The sequence below is a fragment of the Crotalus tigris genome, unplaced genomic scaffold (genome assembly GCF_016545835.1).
Source record: "Crotalus tigris isolate CLP2741 ecotype Arizona unplaced genomic scaffold, ASM1654583v1 scf7180000018504.2861643, whole genome shotgun sequence".
In the NCBI taxonomy this organism is placed as follows: domain Eukaryota; kingdom Metazoa; phylum Chordata; class Lepidosauria; order Squamata; family Viperidae; genus Crotalus; species Crotalus tigris.
This window is the reverse complement of record NW_024097043.1, coordinates 159,563-176,972: the sequence shown is the minus strand read 5'-3', so window position 1 is coordinate 176,972 and position 17,410 is coordinate 159,563. Positions and strand designations below refer to the sequence as shown.

At 35.0% G+C, this 17,410-nt stretch overlaps 1 protein-coding gene across 5 annotated transcripts in view; it reads right to left on the bottom strand.

The window, feature by feature from the left end:
* Positions 1 to 17,410, bottom strand: part of DAGLA (diacylglycerol lipase alpha) — a 121,437-nt gene that overhangs the window by 11,672 nt on the left and 92,355 nt on the right. For all 5 annotated transcript variants that reach the window (XM_039353151.1, XM_039353146.1, XM_039353148.1 and 2 more), the window contains 7 exons: positions 17,308 to 17,385; positions 13,345 to 13,469; positions 11,728 to 11,884; positions 10,924 to 11,007; positions 10,488 to 10,565; positions 6,331 to 6,411; positions 2,431 to 2,573 (listed from right to left, as the gene is read on the bottom strand). In XM_039353151.1, the coding sequence (XP_039209085.1) occupies positions 2,431 to 2,573; positions 6,331 to 6,411; positions 10,488 to 10,565; positions 10,924 to 11,007; positions 11,728 to 11,884; positions 13,345 to 13,469; positions 17,308 to 17,385 (746 nt within the window). The remainder of the gene's footprint in view (positions 1 to 2,430; positions 2,574 to 6,330; positions 6,412 to 10,487; positions 10,566 to 10,923; positions 11,008 to 11,727; positions 11,885 to 13,344; positions 13,470 to 17,307; positions 17,386 to 17,410) is intronic.

Here is a 17,410-nt window from a genome sequence, read left to right as displayed (position 1 = left end):
GACACATTAACTAGCTTATGATACAACCTCATGATGGACGAGAAAAATCAACTGTACTTGGCAAGGTTGTGGCAAATAGAAATGGAAGATAATGGATAAGGTGAATGAACAGAATCAAAGAGAATTCTGCTACACTTATGGGTAAAAGTACAAAAAGATTTATGATTGGCAAAAATTACAACTATCGTTGCTGGGGAGAATTTCAGTAGTAAAGATGAATGTTCTACCAAAGTTTCTTTTTTTGTTTCAGATGATACCTATTTTAAAAAAGGATGCTAATTTGGATGAGTGGCAGAAGGGTATCAATAAATTTATCTGGGGTGGGAAGAAATCAAGGGTAAAGTTTAAGATTTTACAAGACACTCGAGAAAGAGGTGGACTTAAAGCACCTAATTTGAAATTATATTATGATGCGGCCATTTTAACTTTAGTAAGCGATTGGCTTAATTTAACAAATAAAAATATTCTTACTCTTGAAGGTTGGGATTTATTATATGGCTGGCATGCATATTTAATTTTTGATAAGAAAGTAGATCTGGTTTTTAAGTCACATATTTTAAGAAATGCTTTACTTCGAGTCTGGAAGAAGTATTATTATAAGTTAAATTATAAAATACCTATTTGGGGGATTCCTGGACAAGCAATTCAGGGGGTTTCTACGGGGGTGAATTTTGATAATATTTTGTATAAAGAATTACTTATTTGGTCAGGTACTGATTGGCAACTAAAGTCTTCAGATTTGTTAAGGCAAGAAAATATTTTACAATCATGGTTTCAATATTTGCAAATAGTGGAGAGGTGGACCTTAGATAAGAAAGTGGGAATCACTTTAGCAGATAAAAATTTGGTAATTCAGATTAAAGATCAGAAATATGCTCATATTAAAAGAATTTACAATGAGAATAAAATTGGATTCGGAAACAGAGTTAGTAAAAGATTATATGATTAAATGGGCTCAGAATATTCAGGAACCGATTTATTGGATTTATGGGAGTTAATTTGGATTAGAAATGTTAAATTTACGCAGGCTCAAAATCTGAGGGAAATTTTTTATAAAATGTTTTATAGATGGCATCTGGATCCTAAAAAGTTGTCTTGTATGTACCCGAACCTGCAACCTAAATGTTGGAGATGTGGTAGCTTTGATGCAACTTATTTTCACGTTTGGTGGACCTGTAAAAATATTAAAGCCTTTTGGATTATGATTTGGTGGAACATTCAAAAGGTTTTTAAAAGGAAGATTAAGTTTACTCCCCAATTATTTCTTTTGGGTATTTTTGTGGATTTTGATGCTAAAGAAACTATTTTAATGTTGAATTTAATAACAGCAGCAAGATTATTGGTGGGTCAATATTGGAAGAAAGACTCTCTGCCTTCTTTAGAAGAATGGGTATTTAAGGTTTCTAATTTAGCAGAAATGGCTAAAATTTCTGCTTATTTAAAGGATCATTCACAAGAGAGATATGTTATTGTATGGAGAAGATGGATAGAATATGTTCAGAAGAAATATGGAACTACAAAGTTTCATTTATTTTATGAGTAATGGATTTGTTTATAAAATTATGATGTTAAAGTTTGAAGACAGTTAAGGGTTAGTATGATTTTGATTATTGTATAATTAGTAAACTTAAGTAGATTATGTTTAATATGTTTGTATAACCCTGTACTCGGCTCTGGGAAGTCGGGGTGGGGGGAGGGGGATGGGGGAGGATGGGTTGGAGGTTAAATAGGTCAGATAAGTAGAAATAGTTTTATTGTATATAATATTGATGTTTCAATTTGGAGAGAGGAATTGCTCGGGCATTTCCCCTGGACTGCATCCGGGGTGAGAAGATAGGAGGAAGGGGAGAAGTAAGTAGGAAGGTTGAGGAGAGGAGGAAAGGGGGAGATTGAGGAAGAAGAGGAAAAGAGGGAAGTGAGAGAAGAGGTTAGAGGGTGGATGCAGTTTGGGAGGAAATGGGTGAGCAATACCGAAAGTTGTGTGTATAAATTTATTCTATTCTTTATCTGAAGTACTCTTTATGAATGTAATGAAAAATCGAAAATAAAATTTTTTTACAAAAAAAAGAGAGAGAGAGAGAGAGAGAGAGAATTCTGCTACAATGACTTTGGAAGAGCTGAGGATTAACATCAGAGATAAGTTGCTGAATCCGGATCATTGAGGATATGATAGTACCTAATGAAGTAATTGATATGTAGCATAAAAATCCTTCCACTAACAGGGGTTTTTAAAAAGTCAGTATCTATCCTAAAAATTAAATAAAAGCTTGAAATTATGTTGCCAAAGTTTGATGAGATCACTTTTTTGTGATCTTGTTGCTATCCCTCTGCTGATGCATCCTAGGAGTGCACTGTCTCTTTTTGGCAGTTGTAGCTCATACTTTAGAATCCCTTATTCTCTTACTTTCTAAATATACTGTAGATACCTACCTTAAAAGCCCACCTGGTGGAGAATAAGCAAAGCACTTTAGAGTTGGATACTGTGGACGTAGTAGAAAGGACAAAATGGCTGCAGTGCCTGCTCCTAAGGAATGTCCCACTACAATTAGGCCATAATGTTTTGTTCCTCTGCCCTACAAAACAAAAGCCTGTTAGATATTTGAAAAATTAAGGCATTTCCATCTATTTATGCAGTTACCTGCCATTTTTTTTAAACTATTTCTCTCAAACCACATTGTAAAATGTATGTTTTAATTAGCATTGAAACAAGCATTTTTCTTAAAACTTGCCATTCTCATAGTAATAAATTGCAATGTAATATTTAAAGAATAAAAAAGTGGGGAACCAAAGAAAAAAAGTGGCACTCAGATTGATATTTTTTAAATTAAACAGAAAACCAAATAAAACAAATACATAGCTTCCTACAATAGCCAATGAGAAACTTCCAAAACATTTACAAATAAGACTTCTTAATCTTAGCAAACATAATCCATAATCTTCTAACAAATTTGCTACAATTTCTCATAGTTGTTTCTTTAAAATACATAAATAAATCAATTCCAAATCTTTCTGAACTTCAATTTAATTAAATTTAAATTAACTTAAATAATAATTTATTCATTACTTTGAATTAAAATGATCTTTTCAATAACTACCACTCAGCTTTATACAGGGAAAAACTCTTGTTTTCAGATGATGTCTTTGAATTTTAGTGGTAAATGTTTTCTAATAGCAAATGCAAAAAAGCTTGGGAGGCACTTGCAAGCAATTGATCACTTTCTCATATTCTTAACAGTATAGTAAGATGAATGAGAAAACACATTGTTTGGGCTTCTTAATTACTAACATTTTAATAAGTGATGAATACATTTTGCTTTAATTTTAGCATCTGTAATAAGGGACCTTTTCATAAGAGAAATAACTATGACATAGTACAGTATTTACAATTAGTCAATTTACCCAAGGTGCCAGAAGAATTTAAAACTCTTCTAAATAAAGAGATAACACATTTAGAGCTCTCGGTTGCAATTAAGAAACAGAAGAATAATAAAGCACCTGGGCCAGATGGTATACCTGCAGAAATGTATAAAATTGCACAAGAATCTTTAACTCCAATGCTGTTGGACTTATTTAATGAGGTTTTAACCCAAGCTAAAATACCAGCTACATGGGAAGAAGCCTTCCTCACTTTGATTCCTAAAGAAAACACAGACCTGATGCAAATTAAGAACTATAGACCCATTTCTCTTTTAAATTCGGATTACAAGATTTTCATGGCAATAATGGCACAAAGATTTGAAAGGTTTTTAGTGGATTTTATACATACTGATCAAAACGTCTTTCTATCTAAAAGATATATAAGAAACAATATTAGGACTGTTTTGGACATATTGGAATATTATGAAGTACATAATGAAAAGCAAATGTGTTTAATTTTTCTTGATGCACAAAAAGCATTTGACAATGTAAAATGGGATTTTATGTTTAACCAATTACTGTATATGGACTTCGGGGAAAATTTTTTAAATATGTTTAAATCAGTTTATTCTACGCAGGTGGCCAAAGTAATAATTAATGGAGAATTGACCGAAGAGTTTCCAAATTCAAAAAGGCACGAGGCAAGGTTGCCCACTATCACCATTGTTATTTATATTATCTCTTGAGGTATTAACTAGAGCAATCCGGCAAGATGAACAGATCCAAGGTTTAGAAATCAAGAAAGAGACATTTAAAATACAAGCCTTTGCAGATGATTTAGTTTTTATAATTGAAGAACCACTACAATCAGGGACTAGACTGATGGAAACATTGAATAGATACGGGGAAATAGCAGGTTTAAAGATAAATAAAGAAAAAACTAAAATGCTTGTCAAAAATATGACTAAAATACAGAAAAATGAATTGGTTGACAGAATTGGTGTTCAAACCACAAATAAAATTAGATATTTAGGGATACAACTGACTGCCAAATGCGCTACGCTTAAAAGGGATAACTACGATAAGTTAATAGAACAGATTCAAAAAATTTTTGATATTTGGACTAACCTACAGCTCTCTTTTATGGGTAGAATTGCGGTGATTAAAATGAATGTGTTGCCAAAAATCTTATTTTTGTTCCAATGTATACCTATAAAATTAGACAAGAAATTTTTTCAAATTTGAATAAAATGATGTGTAAATTCATCTGGCAAGGAAAAAGAGCAAGGATTAAATTAAAATTACTGCAGGACTCAAAGGAAAGGGGGGGATTTGGTCTTCCAGACTTGGAGAAATATTACCAGGCCGCAGCATTAGTATGGGTAAGAGATTGGATATTACTAAAGAACAGGAGACTATTATGTCTGGAGGGCCATGACCTAGAAATAGGATGGCACGCCATATTATGGGATCATAAATATAAAGTACATAAATATTTTCGAAGTCACTATATTAGGCAAGCTCTTATTGATGTATGGACAAAAATTTGGCAACCAAATTATACCCAAGTACCTAGTTGGATCTCACCGTTAGAAATATATGTACACCCAAAATTTACTCAATTAGACAAGACCATAACATATAAAAACATCTTAGATGAAAGAGGGGAATTGAAATCCAGGAAAACCATCCACGATGAAGGGATAGAATTAAAATGGTGGGCATACCTGCAACTGTAGGCGAGATAAAGAGTTAGGCATTAAATTAGAACCAATAGAATTGGATAAAATAATTTTGGGGTCGGAGGATAAAATGATTAAAAAATTATACTACTATTTGCTAGATCAGGCAATGTACGAGGAACAAGTAAAAGTGACTATGTTGAATTGGAGCAAGGACTTTGGTCTTAATTTTGATCTGCACATATGGCAAGAACTATGGGCAAGAAACAAGAAGCTTACTTTGGCCACCTCTTACGAAGAGAACCTTTACAAAATGTTTTATAGATGGCATCTCCCACCCACAAGATTGTCTAAAATGTATACCAATGTTTCCCCTAAATGTTGGAAATGTAATTTGAAAAGTGGAACTTACTATCATATGTGGTGGGAATGCACGCGAGCTTGTGATTTTTGGAACAGGATTAAAATATGGCTGGAAGAAATATTAGAGCAAGCGGTAGAACTAAAACCAGAACTCTTTCTATTAGGTTTAACTACGCAAAAGCATGACAAAGGCGTACTTTATTTAATGCTACACATTTTAACGGCTTCCAGGCTGGTTTTTGCTCAAAATTGGAGGAATAAGGGAACTCCAACGGAAGAAGAGATCCTGCATAAAATTCTATCATGTGCTGAGATGGACAGGCTTACAATGATTATGAAAGACAAAACAGAACACGAATACTTCGAAATCTGGGGCAAATTTTACCGTTGGTATGAATTAAGAACTGCTCGGACTTCAAGTTAATGGTAGAATTAAAAGATATACATAACTGTACATATAATTGTATATATAATTGTATTGTATAGAAGACGAGGCTTATATAGAGGTTAAGAACAATGTATTAAACTTTTGTACTATGATAGGAACTGATAGGAAAATTCACTCTGGAATGCCATGTTTGTCCATTGTTGTTTTAATTGTATTATGAATAAAAATTAAAATAAAATAAAATAAAATAAAATAAGGGACCTTTTCATCAATTTTTTTAGTTTCAATTAATTAATTTAATAAGGTGTGTTTAATGAAATTAATTTCAGCAATATTTTAAAAATCATAAATGGTTTTTAAATGAATTTTTAAAAATAATTCTTTCAAGGAATTGTTTTTTAGAGTAGTGGAAAGTCTGCGGGATATTTTTAAATTGTAACAATATTTCAAACAATTTGGACATAGTATTCAATAGTTAATAGCAAAACATGGAGGTATGATTCCACTTTATGAACATATTACAGTAAAACAAAAACTTACTAAATCACGCCCAAAAGCCTGAGACAACACCATTTCCTGTTCCAGTTTCTTTTTTATATACTCAGCAGATAGCACCATACCCTAAAAAGAAACAACAAAGAAAACAGAAAATTTGAATTTTAACAAAGCTAAGTCTGCACCAGCATTTTAAAAATTAGGCATTAATTCAAGTGACTGAGGCAATGTGACTCTTTTTTCAGAAAAATGGGAAATCCAGTGCTGATAAGGGATTAAAGAGACATGTCACATTGAGCACCACTTCTAAAGCTTAGTTAGCTCATGCTAGTTTGAATAAGGGAAATCAGATTTCTTGGACTTCCCCATAGTTTGAATCAATGGGAAAAGAACCTGGGACATTTCTAAAGCAGGGGTTCTCAACCTTGGCAACTTTAAGACTTGTGGACTTCTGGGAGTTGACGTCCACAAGTCTTAAAGTTGCCAAGGTTGAGAACCCCTGTTCTAAAGGAAACAGAGAGATTAATGAAATAGTTCCAGTTCCAACCCAAAGCCTAGCCTGTCATATAGGCAGCAAACATTTAATAAATAAATAAAATATATTGAGTCATTTATTTTCAGTGTAACTTAAGAATATTAGGAATGGTATTTAAAACTGGAAGTTAGGTAGTTAACTTAAAAGCTGTCTGTTAATAATGGGAAGAATTACCAGTAAGAAAGAATGGCTATACTCTGATATATGAATTGACAGCTATTATAATTCAGATGATAAATGCTACTTTTCGCATCTATAAAATGGCAACTCATTTTAAAAAATATAAATCCATTTGTATCCTTCAAAAGGATTATGTGGTGATAGCAAGGCTTTCCACAGAATAAGGAGGAGGGCTGGAGAAAGCTATAATAGAATACACTTACCAGATGGAATCAATTATCAAGACATAGGAATGCACTGGCTGGCATAAGAAAGTCAAATTCCAAAGATGGAAAAAAGTAATTTAAGATTTGTGTGAGTGCATTCAGCAGATGTCACTTGAAATGGTGATTTGTAATTGCTTATACATAATCCTTTCAGATTTACTGACTATGAAGCAGAGGTCAGCAGATTTGCAAAATCTGTATTATTTTTTAAAAGAACCTGGTTATGGATACTGGTAACCTATGGCAGCTGCAGATTCCTAGATTTTTTTTTTTTTTTAAATCTGAATGATGTCAAAATATTTGAAGTCAATGAAACTCAAAGCCCTTCTATTCAAAATCCATTTTTGGAATCCGTCTCCTTGCTTTCAACACTGTCATTTAAGATGGGGAAAAACTTTATTCTTGCTGATCCACCATAAATCATCCAGAGGAAAAAAAAAGCAGCTCCTGACTTACACTTGCACCATAACACTGTCAAACATTTTGTTATTTGTAAACTAATTGTATATATGTTTGCTTTTCGTATCTCAGGCTGTTAGAATTTTTTTCTTACTCTTTTAATGCAATAAGGCTTGCTCCAAAAGCAAACAGAGTAATGGACAGGTAGGTTTTCACGAGATGCATCTTCAGATGATGTACAGTGACATATTTGGCATCGTGGTGTCATAAATGCTTTTATAAATTCTGTTCTTACCATATTTGTTCAACATATAGACTCACTAAATTCAATATTTACTACGTGTTTCAAAATGTATTCAAACAAAGGAAACTTTGATTGGCAATATAACCTACATGTTCATTTTCCATAATCCAAAATAATGAAGATATCTCTAATTATTAAGCGTTATCAATATATAATAAAATATTCGGACTTCCGGTTTCGGTTTTGCGGCAACTGCGGTCGTATGAAAAGACTCGTCTCTTCACTGGCCATTTTTCCTTCGCCGGTAGACCCCGAAGGGGGTTGAAAGTCGCCCTGGAGGGGCGACCACCGAGGAGGAGGCTGGCTGGTGACTGCAGGAAGGTGGCAGCCTCGCCTATGGCCCCAGCTGACTCCTTAGGGCCGTCGGAGTAAAGATCGTCCTGCAACATGGCCGATCATTTAGCTGCACCAGCCGAAGTCAAAAGAACAACTAAGCATGAAGAAACCACCGCGGAGAAATCTGGGTGAGACTTTTTTTTCCCCCTCTTACCCCCAACTATTTTTTCTGCAAAGAGCCTTTGGATGACTTCCCTATCCTAAGAAAGCAGCGTTCGTCTATTTGGGGGAAAATTTGGAATAAAATTACAGAACAGCATTTACTGGACTTTTAATTTTTTGGATATTTGGGACCCCTGGAAAAACTTGTATTATAGAGCATTATTCTACTTACTATATTGGAGATACTTGCTTCTTTCTGCCTCTTTCTTCCTCGCTCTCAAAATGAGATAAAAGCTTTTAACTTGGTAATAAAAAAGTTTCTAAGCTCACTGAGGACATCTTGTGGCGAAAAGTGTTACTGCAATTGTAATGTTCTTAGGTGTTTGAAGATGGATTTGATCTTTAAATAATAATAAAAGAAGATAAAGGCTTGGAAATAGCTGTGGGTTGACTTTGTGATTTAGAAACTGTGAAGGCAGACATTTATTGACTTTAAATAAATATAGCTTTTACTAAAAGACTAAAAGACTATTTTATTATGGAAATGGAAGAATTTTACCCACAGCTTGACTATGAGCTTATACTGGAAAAAATATTGGAAGCTACAGAGTATGTGAAATCATGGAGAAAAATTAAAGATCATTTTGCAGAACCACAAGCTGAGCCTCAAATTTTAAAAGATCAACTTATAAGCCCAGAAGAAGCTGATATACAACAGTGTACACAATTTAACGAGATGGAAAAAGAACCTATTGACCAATTGAATCGTAGAAAAACTTTGGACCCAAAATCCCAGACTGAGACTTTAATCGACCACGCTACAAGTCAACTAATTACTACAGAAGAGGATATCTCACAAGTTTATGTACAAACTATGGAGAACTCTGAAGATCACAGAATGTCTTCAACTGAAATACTCTTACTTTTAAAACCAACAGGAACTGACTTCCAGATGCGATCTATTGAAAGTTATGACAACTTGGATATTCAAGCTGTAATCATAATATGGAACAAAATTGACTATATTACCTACATGATATTGGAAGATGGGGAGGAGAAATTTGACCAGAAATACCAGTACTCAACTATGGAGTTTTGATGACATAGATGTGGCATCATGGACACCAGCTTGGCAAAGAAAAAAAGCCAGAGTTAGATTTAAAAATGTGACTTAAATTTTCACTTATTGGGTCAAAAAGGCTTTAGAGATTTGGACTGATTTGACAATTAACTGAGTATGCGAAATTAGTAAGATGATAATTTGTGTAATGATATGTTTGTCTTAGACATGATAACTATTTTGGTTGAGATTTAAATGTCATTTAATGGGTTGAAATGTCTCTTTATTTTTTATTCTGTTTATATAGAAAATTACTTTGTAATAGAAGAACTAGAGAGATTTACGATAAGAGAAGAAAGGGTATTAACCAATGATCTATTAAATTAAGAAATGGAATATATGTGAAAATATTAGAATGTTATTGTTGGAACACTATGTGTGTTGTAGAAGGGATACCCAAAGTCTTATTAATATGTTTACTTAAGATGAATTTGAATATGTTAATCGAAATTAGTGAAGCTTAAAGCGGGATGATGATCATTTGGACTGACTGAATTTTATGAAGAAATAGATTAAACTAAATTCCCTATATTATGTAAGGGAAGTAGAGAGAGAAATTTTTAATGTATTAACTCCAGTTATATATGTATGATTTTGTTTTTGGATGACTGATTTCCCCTTCAGCACGGTGTTTTCCTGAGCACTCTGATGTAAAAATTAAAAAACCAATAAAATTTGTTTGAAAAATATATATAATAAAATATTCTGCACTCCCTGGAATTTTAAAATTGTCTTCTGTCCCAGAACTGCATTTCATATTCCATCAGCTTTGTGGGTTTATTACCAGGTTCTGTTTCTTTAACTGCCACTTGTTTTTGGGGAGGACACCAATTTGAATGAAAGTAAAGCTTTCAGCAGCTTTTTATACCTCTTTCAGTACTGACAGATTGGATGCTGTGGCTTTCATACAGGGGTTAAAAATAATTTCTAATTATATATGTCAAGAGAAATGTTAAAAGAATGATTTGAAATGATATAGTATATATTAACCAATTAAAGCCAAAAGCATTCTATAAATACCTTGTGTCCAAGCCATGTTCCATGATGACCCTCCACAGGGAGGCGCTCAGCATCTCCAGTCAAATCAGTCAAAGCATCCTTTGGGGTGAGGAAAAAAGACTCCATGAAATCTGAGGCTGAGACATTGTTATAAATTTTATTAATGCACTTGCACATTAGCCGATTCCTAGGGTTAGAGCAGTGGTTCTCAACCTTTCTAATGCCGCGACCCCATAATACAGTTCCCCATGTTGTGGTGACCCCCAACCACTTATACACCACCGGGTGCCAGGGGCGTGGCCAAAGAAAAGGGGGGAAAAATGGCGGACAGCCTTGTTTGGTGACCCCCATGAAATGGTCATTCAACCCCAAATGGGGTCCCGACCCACACGTTGAGAACCACTGGGTTAGAGTATGAAACAGCACACAGTGACTGAAGTAAACAGGAAAAAAATACCTTTGGTGATAAAGTTCCTCGAATGCTGATGATTACTTTCTTCTTTTCATGATCTACAGCCACGTAGAAGGGGGTTTCATAAACCTAAAAGTAATAAAGTATATTATAATATTTAGTGTTTGTGGTGGTGCTTTCAAGTTAGTGCTGACTCCTGGTTACTGCTTGGACAACTTCCTGCAGCTTTCTTGGCAAGGTTTTGGAAGTGATTTGCCATTGCCTTCTTCCTCACCCAAGGTTATCTAGCTATCTTTATTCCTAAGGTGGAACTAGAACTCATGGTCTCCCAGTTTCTAGCCCAATGCCTTAACCACTACACCAAATTGGTTCTTTCTATTTAGTCTTACCTAAATGCTATGCGTTTTCTTTCCTAATCAACTTCTGAGCTAATTCCATCAGGAATTTATAATTTCACATCTGATAAGAAAATTCAGATGTTTCAGCTCCATTATTTTACCTGTGGAAAAGTCTTTTTATTGTCGAACGCATATTCTTACAATGATAATATCTGTTGGGGATGACATGGGAGGGAATATAGGACTGAAAGAAACAATGGTAGGGGCTAAAGCCAAAGCCATGGGATTACTTTAAGATTGTTTGATACCTCCTTTTTCACTTTTTGCCACCTATTTTTTCCTCTCCATGATAGTAATCACAGAAAAGCAATCAACAGTGCTTATCAAATCTGTGAAATGATCTCTTACATAAAGGGGTTGGAAGTTGCTTTTCTATTCCTGCCTTAGCACAGTTCTCTGAAACACTTTAGCAGTGTTCTCCAGCACAGGTTATTTCTCATACAGCCCTTACCGCATCATGACATGAAGTGTACACAATGTCCACAGAAGTCATGTTTTCATCAAGGAAATGGCGCCGAATGGCAATAGCATTGCAGCCACAGCAATTATCTTCCTCAATGGTGACACCAGGTGCATAACGGGGCCGAGTAGTGCAGAGGCAACAGCAACTTTAAAAAGAAAGCATAAATCATTATAATATGGAAAGAAAAAAGAAAAAAAAATCACACTACTTGTTTTTTTACATGAAATTCCACTTTAGTGTTTCATAAGAAAGTTCTAAAACTATTAGACTGCAACTGTCCAAAATTCTCATCCTCTTCTCATTATCCCGGAAGTCAGCTTTAATGGCAACTTCTTCTAATCCTTTGAACACTTCTAGCCTGAACACATGAATAAACAAATGCTCATCTCAGCTATTAATATGTTAAAGGTCATGTAGAGAAGCACAGGTGTACTGGCGTATGGTCTGGGAATGGGCAATAGAAATGACTAGGCAAAACATTCAATACAAACCTGAGACATTACTATTAGGAATACTAGAGAAAAATGTAAATAAAGAGGACACATATTTAATTATCCATGTGGTTACAGCAGCAAGGATACTATTTGCTCAAAAGTGGAAAGCAATGGAAGTACCGAATGGGGAAGCACTAATAAAGAAAATTATGTATTGCGCAGAACTAGATAGGATAACTAAAAGATTAAAAAATCAGGAAGAAACAGGATTTTATTGAATATGGAATAAATTTTATAGATGGAGGGAAAAAAAATGGAGGTCACAGTAAAGAGATAAATTGAGATAGAGACCAGAAATGTATAGTTGTATATAGATATATTATATGTAATTAATGTACAATATGGACTGAGATGTCAGTCAAAGATGATTTACCATGTTCAATGTTTTTAATCCTTTTTTTTCCTTTCTACTTAATAAAAACTTTAATAAAAAAATATGTTAAAGGTCAAGAGTCCCCATGTGTGTATATATATAAAAAAATGAGATAAAGGATTTCTATTGCAGAAAGCAAAACAAAACTTTAAGCTAATAGTTTGCAATGGCCTTTTAGGGATTTTATGTAGGGATTTTATATTATGATATGAATATTTACTTAATTTATAGCCCTTCTTTCTGCTCAGATATATACGTAAGATCCAAAGTAAAATTAGTAAAGTTACAAATGAAATACAGTTTATATTCATTTCTAAACAATTGCCAACAGTTAATATATAATTGACCACTGAATCATGTGATGATGGTTATTAATTTGAATGACTTTATCAGATATATTCATGTAGGACAAGCTATCAAGGGCATGTGATTTAAAAACCTAATGTTAGGGTTAGTGTAGGAGCAACATCCTCCCAAATAGATCAGTGGTGGGAGAAGGATATATTCATGCTCTCTGTTTGTGAGCTCATCAGGAATATTTGTGGCCACAGAGAAAAACTAAATGCTGGCTCAATTCAGAACTCTGTTCTTCAGTTCTAAAAAAATAAATCAAGTCTGCACAAATTTTCTAAATGCCAAGGGTACTTGGCCCAACATGCTTCCATCCTAAAGCTGGGAGCAAAAATAAATGAGATAATATAATAAAAGACATTTAAAACAATCTGGATCAATACTTACGAGCAGGATCTGGCCAAGCGACAGAGTCCACAGGTAGGCTTCCTCATCAAATACATGGGCCAGCCATAAGCAGCCAAAGCAAAGAGCATATAATAGCATACTTCTTTATATCGCAGCATCTCTTGCTGAAGGGAATAAAAGAAATATTATGGCATGATGCCATAATTAGAAATAATTTCCTCTCTCAGTTATCAAGACATTATAATTTCTGATTAGCTTTTCATAGTCTGTTTGACCTTTCAATTAAGCGCCAAATAGCCACCTCCAGACATTGTTTGATGGAAGAAGCCGGAGATTAGCATTGTCTGGGATAGCTGCTGAGTGGATGAAAAATTTTGTCTTCCATTTTTAAACCAGCTGTTACTGTATAGTGTATACCTTAGCTAAGAAAACCAATTTGTAACCTGTGGTCTACTAACAAACCAAGATCCTAACCCTTAACTTGATTCTGGCTTGTTTGAACAACTAAACAAAGTTCATGCATTGTGACAAAATGAAGCCTTCTGATTAGTTAAAAGTGGAAACAAAATCTAAACAGTAACAGTAATAAGATGCAGAGCATTGAGCAAAGATTTTTCCCTTACTGCTAAAATAATATAAAATGAACTCATGCATAATTCCAAATGTACAATATTTTTAAAGACAGAGAATTGGAATCAAGAATTGAAATGTCCTGTTTTAACAAATGAATAATTAAAGAATATTAAGATATCATGATCTTAAGATAGGACTAATTCAGTAACAGCTTTTCCATATTTATTGGATACGTCATAAACCTTTTAAAAAGAGCTATCAACTTCATTATGCTGTAAGTGTAAAATAATGGAATAGACACTTATGCAGATGATATGTATTCATGCCACATTTGTCCAATTTGGGTTTGCTTGATATGATTTTGAGAAGAGTGCCGTATATTTTACACATGCAACAGTGAGCTGAAATTATGTACAATTTTTTTTAATTTATCAATACATGAAGAGCTACTGATTTATGAAGGGTAGAGTGCACTAGAACATAATGTTCTTATATGATCAAAAGACAGTGCTACGCAGAATCCTGGATTGATGATGTGTGTTTGCTCATCGATCCTAAACTAGTTCTATATTGATGTAATGAAAAGAGATACCATTATTATTTTGAGTGGTACAGCTTCATGAGATTTAAATGCAGCTGATTAAAATATGTATTCTGTGTCTTTTTTCCTTCATTTATGTATCTTTTTTTCTGTATATTAAAGCAATAAATAAATAAAGCAATAAAAATGTCTACATACATATGTATAGCTTTAATTTGAAAGTATTATTTATTTAACAGTCCCACAACTGCCCCGGACCCATGAAAGCCCCAGAAAATCTCAGATGGTTTTTATTACCCAGGTATAAACAGTGCTATAAGAGAACAAACTTTAGTGGTTGATTAGTTACTAATTCGTACAAATAACTGTTTTCAAAAAGGGTTTACCTATGCCAGCTATTCTCAAAATGTGGCCCAGGGACTACTGAGTAGTCCTGAGACCCTTTTAGGGGGTCTGAAAATCAAATAAACACTTTAAAATTTCTCAGTTTTAAATTCTAATACAGTAAATCTAAATAAAATAACCCACATAGAGCAAACCTCTTTGGGGTCTTTTTACTTCTTGTCCAATCCGTATCTTCAGGTGCTTTGCAGAATAGTCAACCCCCTCTTCTCAGTGACAGCCCATCAAGTACTAGAAGGCAGCTATCATGTTACCCTCTAGTCCTTCTCTATCCTCCAGACCAGAGGTCCCCAACCTGTTGGGCACCAGGGACCAGTTCCATGGAGAGTGTTTTTTCCGTGGACTGGAGGGGGCACGGTTTTGTGTGCCGGGTATTGGGGACCTCTGTTTTAAAGAACTGGCCAACATTACAAGGAATTTTTGAGGCACAATTAGGGTAAAACCATAACTCACTGATATGTAAAAGGAATTTGGAAACACAGAATCATAGAAAACTTTTGGCAAAATATACTCAATGGTCTGTCCTTTGAGTATTTTGTTTTTATTATTATTGTTGTTGTTGTTGTTGTTGCTGCTGCTGCTGCTGCTACTACTATTAAAAAGTTGGAAGGGACCTTGGAGGTCATCTAGTCCAACCCCCTGCTCAGATAGGAAACCCTATACCATTTCAGACAAATGGCTATCCAGTCTCTTCTTAAAAACTTCCAGGGTTGGAGCATTCACAGCTTCTGGAAGCAGGTTGTTCCACTAATTAATTGTTCTCACTGTCAGGAAATTTCTTAGTTCTAGGTTGCTTCTCTCCTTGATTAGTTTCCACCCGTTGCTTCTTGTCCTGCCTTCAGGTGCTTTGGAGAATAGCTTGACTCCCTCTTCTTTGTGGCAACCCCTGAGATATTGGAATACTGCTATCATGTCACCTAGTCCTTCTCTTCATTAAACTAGACATACCCAATTCCAGCAACCATTCCTTATATGCTTTAGCCTCCAGTCCTCTAATCATCTTTGTTGCTCTTCTCTGTACTCTTTCTAGAGTCTCAACATCTTTTTTACATCGTGGTGACCAAAACACCGCAGTATTCCAAGTGTGGTCTTACCAAGGCATTGTAAAGTGGTATTAACACTTCACATGATCTTGATTCTCTGTTAATGCAGCCTAGCACTATGTTGGCTTTTTTGGCAGCTGCAGCACACTGCTGGCTCATATTTAAGCGATTGTCCACTAGGACTCCAAGATCCCTCTCACAGTCACCACTATTGAGCAAAGTACCACCTATACTATACATGTGCATTTGTTTTTTCTTGCCTAAATGTAGAACCTTACTTTTTTCATCATTGAATTTCATTTTGTTAGCGCCTAATGTTCAAGTCTGTCAAGATCCTATTATATCTTAAACCTATTTTCTGGAGTGTTGGCTATTTCTGCCAGCTTGGTGTTGTCTGCAAAATTGATGAGTTCCCCATCTATCCCCTCACCCTAATCATTGATGAAGATGTTGGAGCACTGGGCCCATACAGAACCCTGGGGCATCCCACTACATACTTCCCTCCATGTAGATGCAATTCTATTGAGGATACACACTCAACATAGCCGGTCAGCCAGCTATGAATCCATCTCGTGGTGATGCTATCTAACCCAGGGGTCCCCAAGCCCCCATCCGTGGACCGGTACTGTGCGGCATGCCAGTACCCGGGCTGCACAAACAAGAAAAGCCCTATCCACAGAATGCAGGCAGCACACAAAACCATACCCCTCCGGTCCGCGGAAAAATCTCTCTCCATGTAACAGGTCCCTGATGCCCCAAAGGTTGGGGACCTCTGGTCTAACCTACATTTTTCTATCTTATTAAGTAGTAGGTTGTGGTCTACTTTATCAAATGCCTTACTAAAGTCCAAGTAAATTATATCCACCGCATTCCTCTGGTCCACTAATTTTGCCACCTGGTCAAAGAATGCAATAAGATTTATCTGGCATGATCTGTTTTTGACAAACCCATGTTGGTCTTTGGTAATGACTTTGTTTGCCTCTAGATGTTCACTGATTCGTTGCTTGATTATCTTTTCCAGAATCTTCCCAGTTATTGAGGTCAGGCTGATAAATCTGTAGTTTCCTGCATCCATTCCCCCCCCCTTTTTTGAAGATGGGAACTACCTCAGCTCTTTTCCAGTCCTCTGGTAGCTCTCCAGTGCTCCAGGATCTTTGAAAAATATAGTTCAGTGGTTCTCAGATCACATCTGCCAGTTCCTTCAGAACCCCGGGGTGTAATCCACTTGGTCCTGGTGACTTTATTTTTATTTATTTTTATTTTATTATTAATTATTTATTAATTTGATATAGCTTCATTCTGACAATAGTTAGTTGTCAAATAGCATCTGCTGTTTGCTTTGGTCTTAGATCAGAACAAGAGTTTATCTAGGGAAAGACAGAACTAATTCCTTTGATCCACTGAATTTGCATATTTTCTGCAATAAATGATATGAAAACTTACTGAGTTCTTCAGGTCCAAATATTTTGTATTCCTGGTAACTGGCATTCCCGACAAAAAAGCTAGGATATCATTGTTTGCCTGTAAATAATACAGATTAGAATAT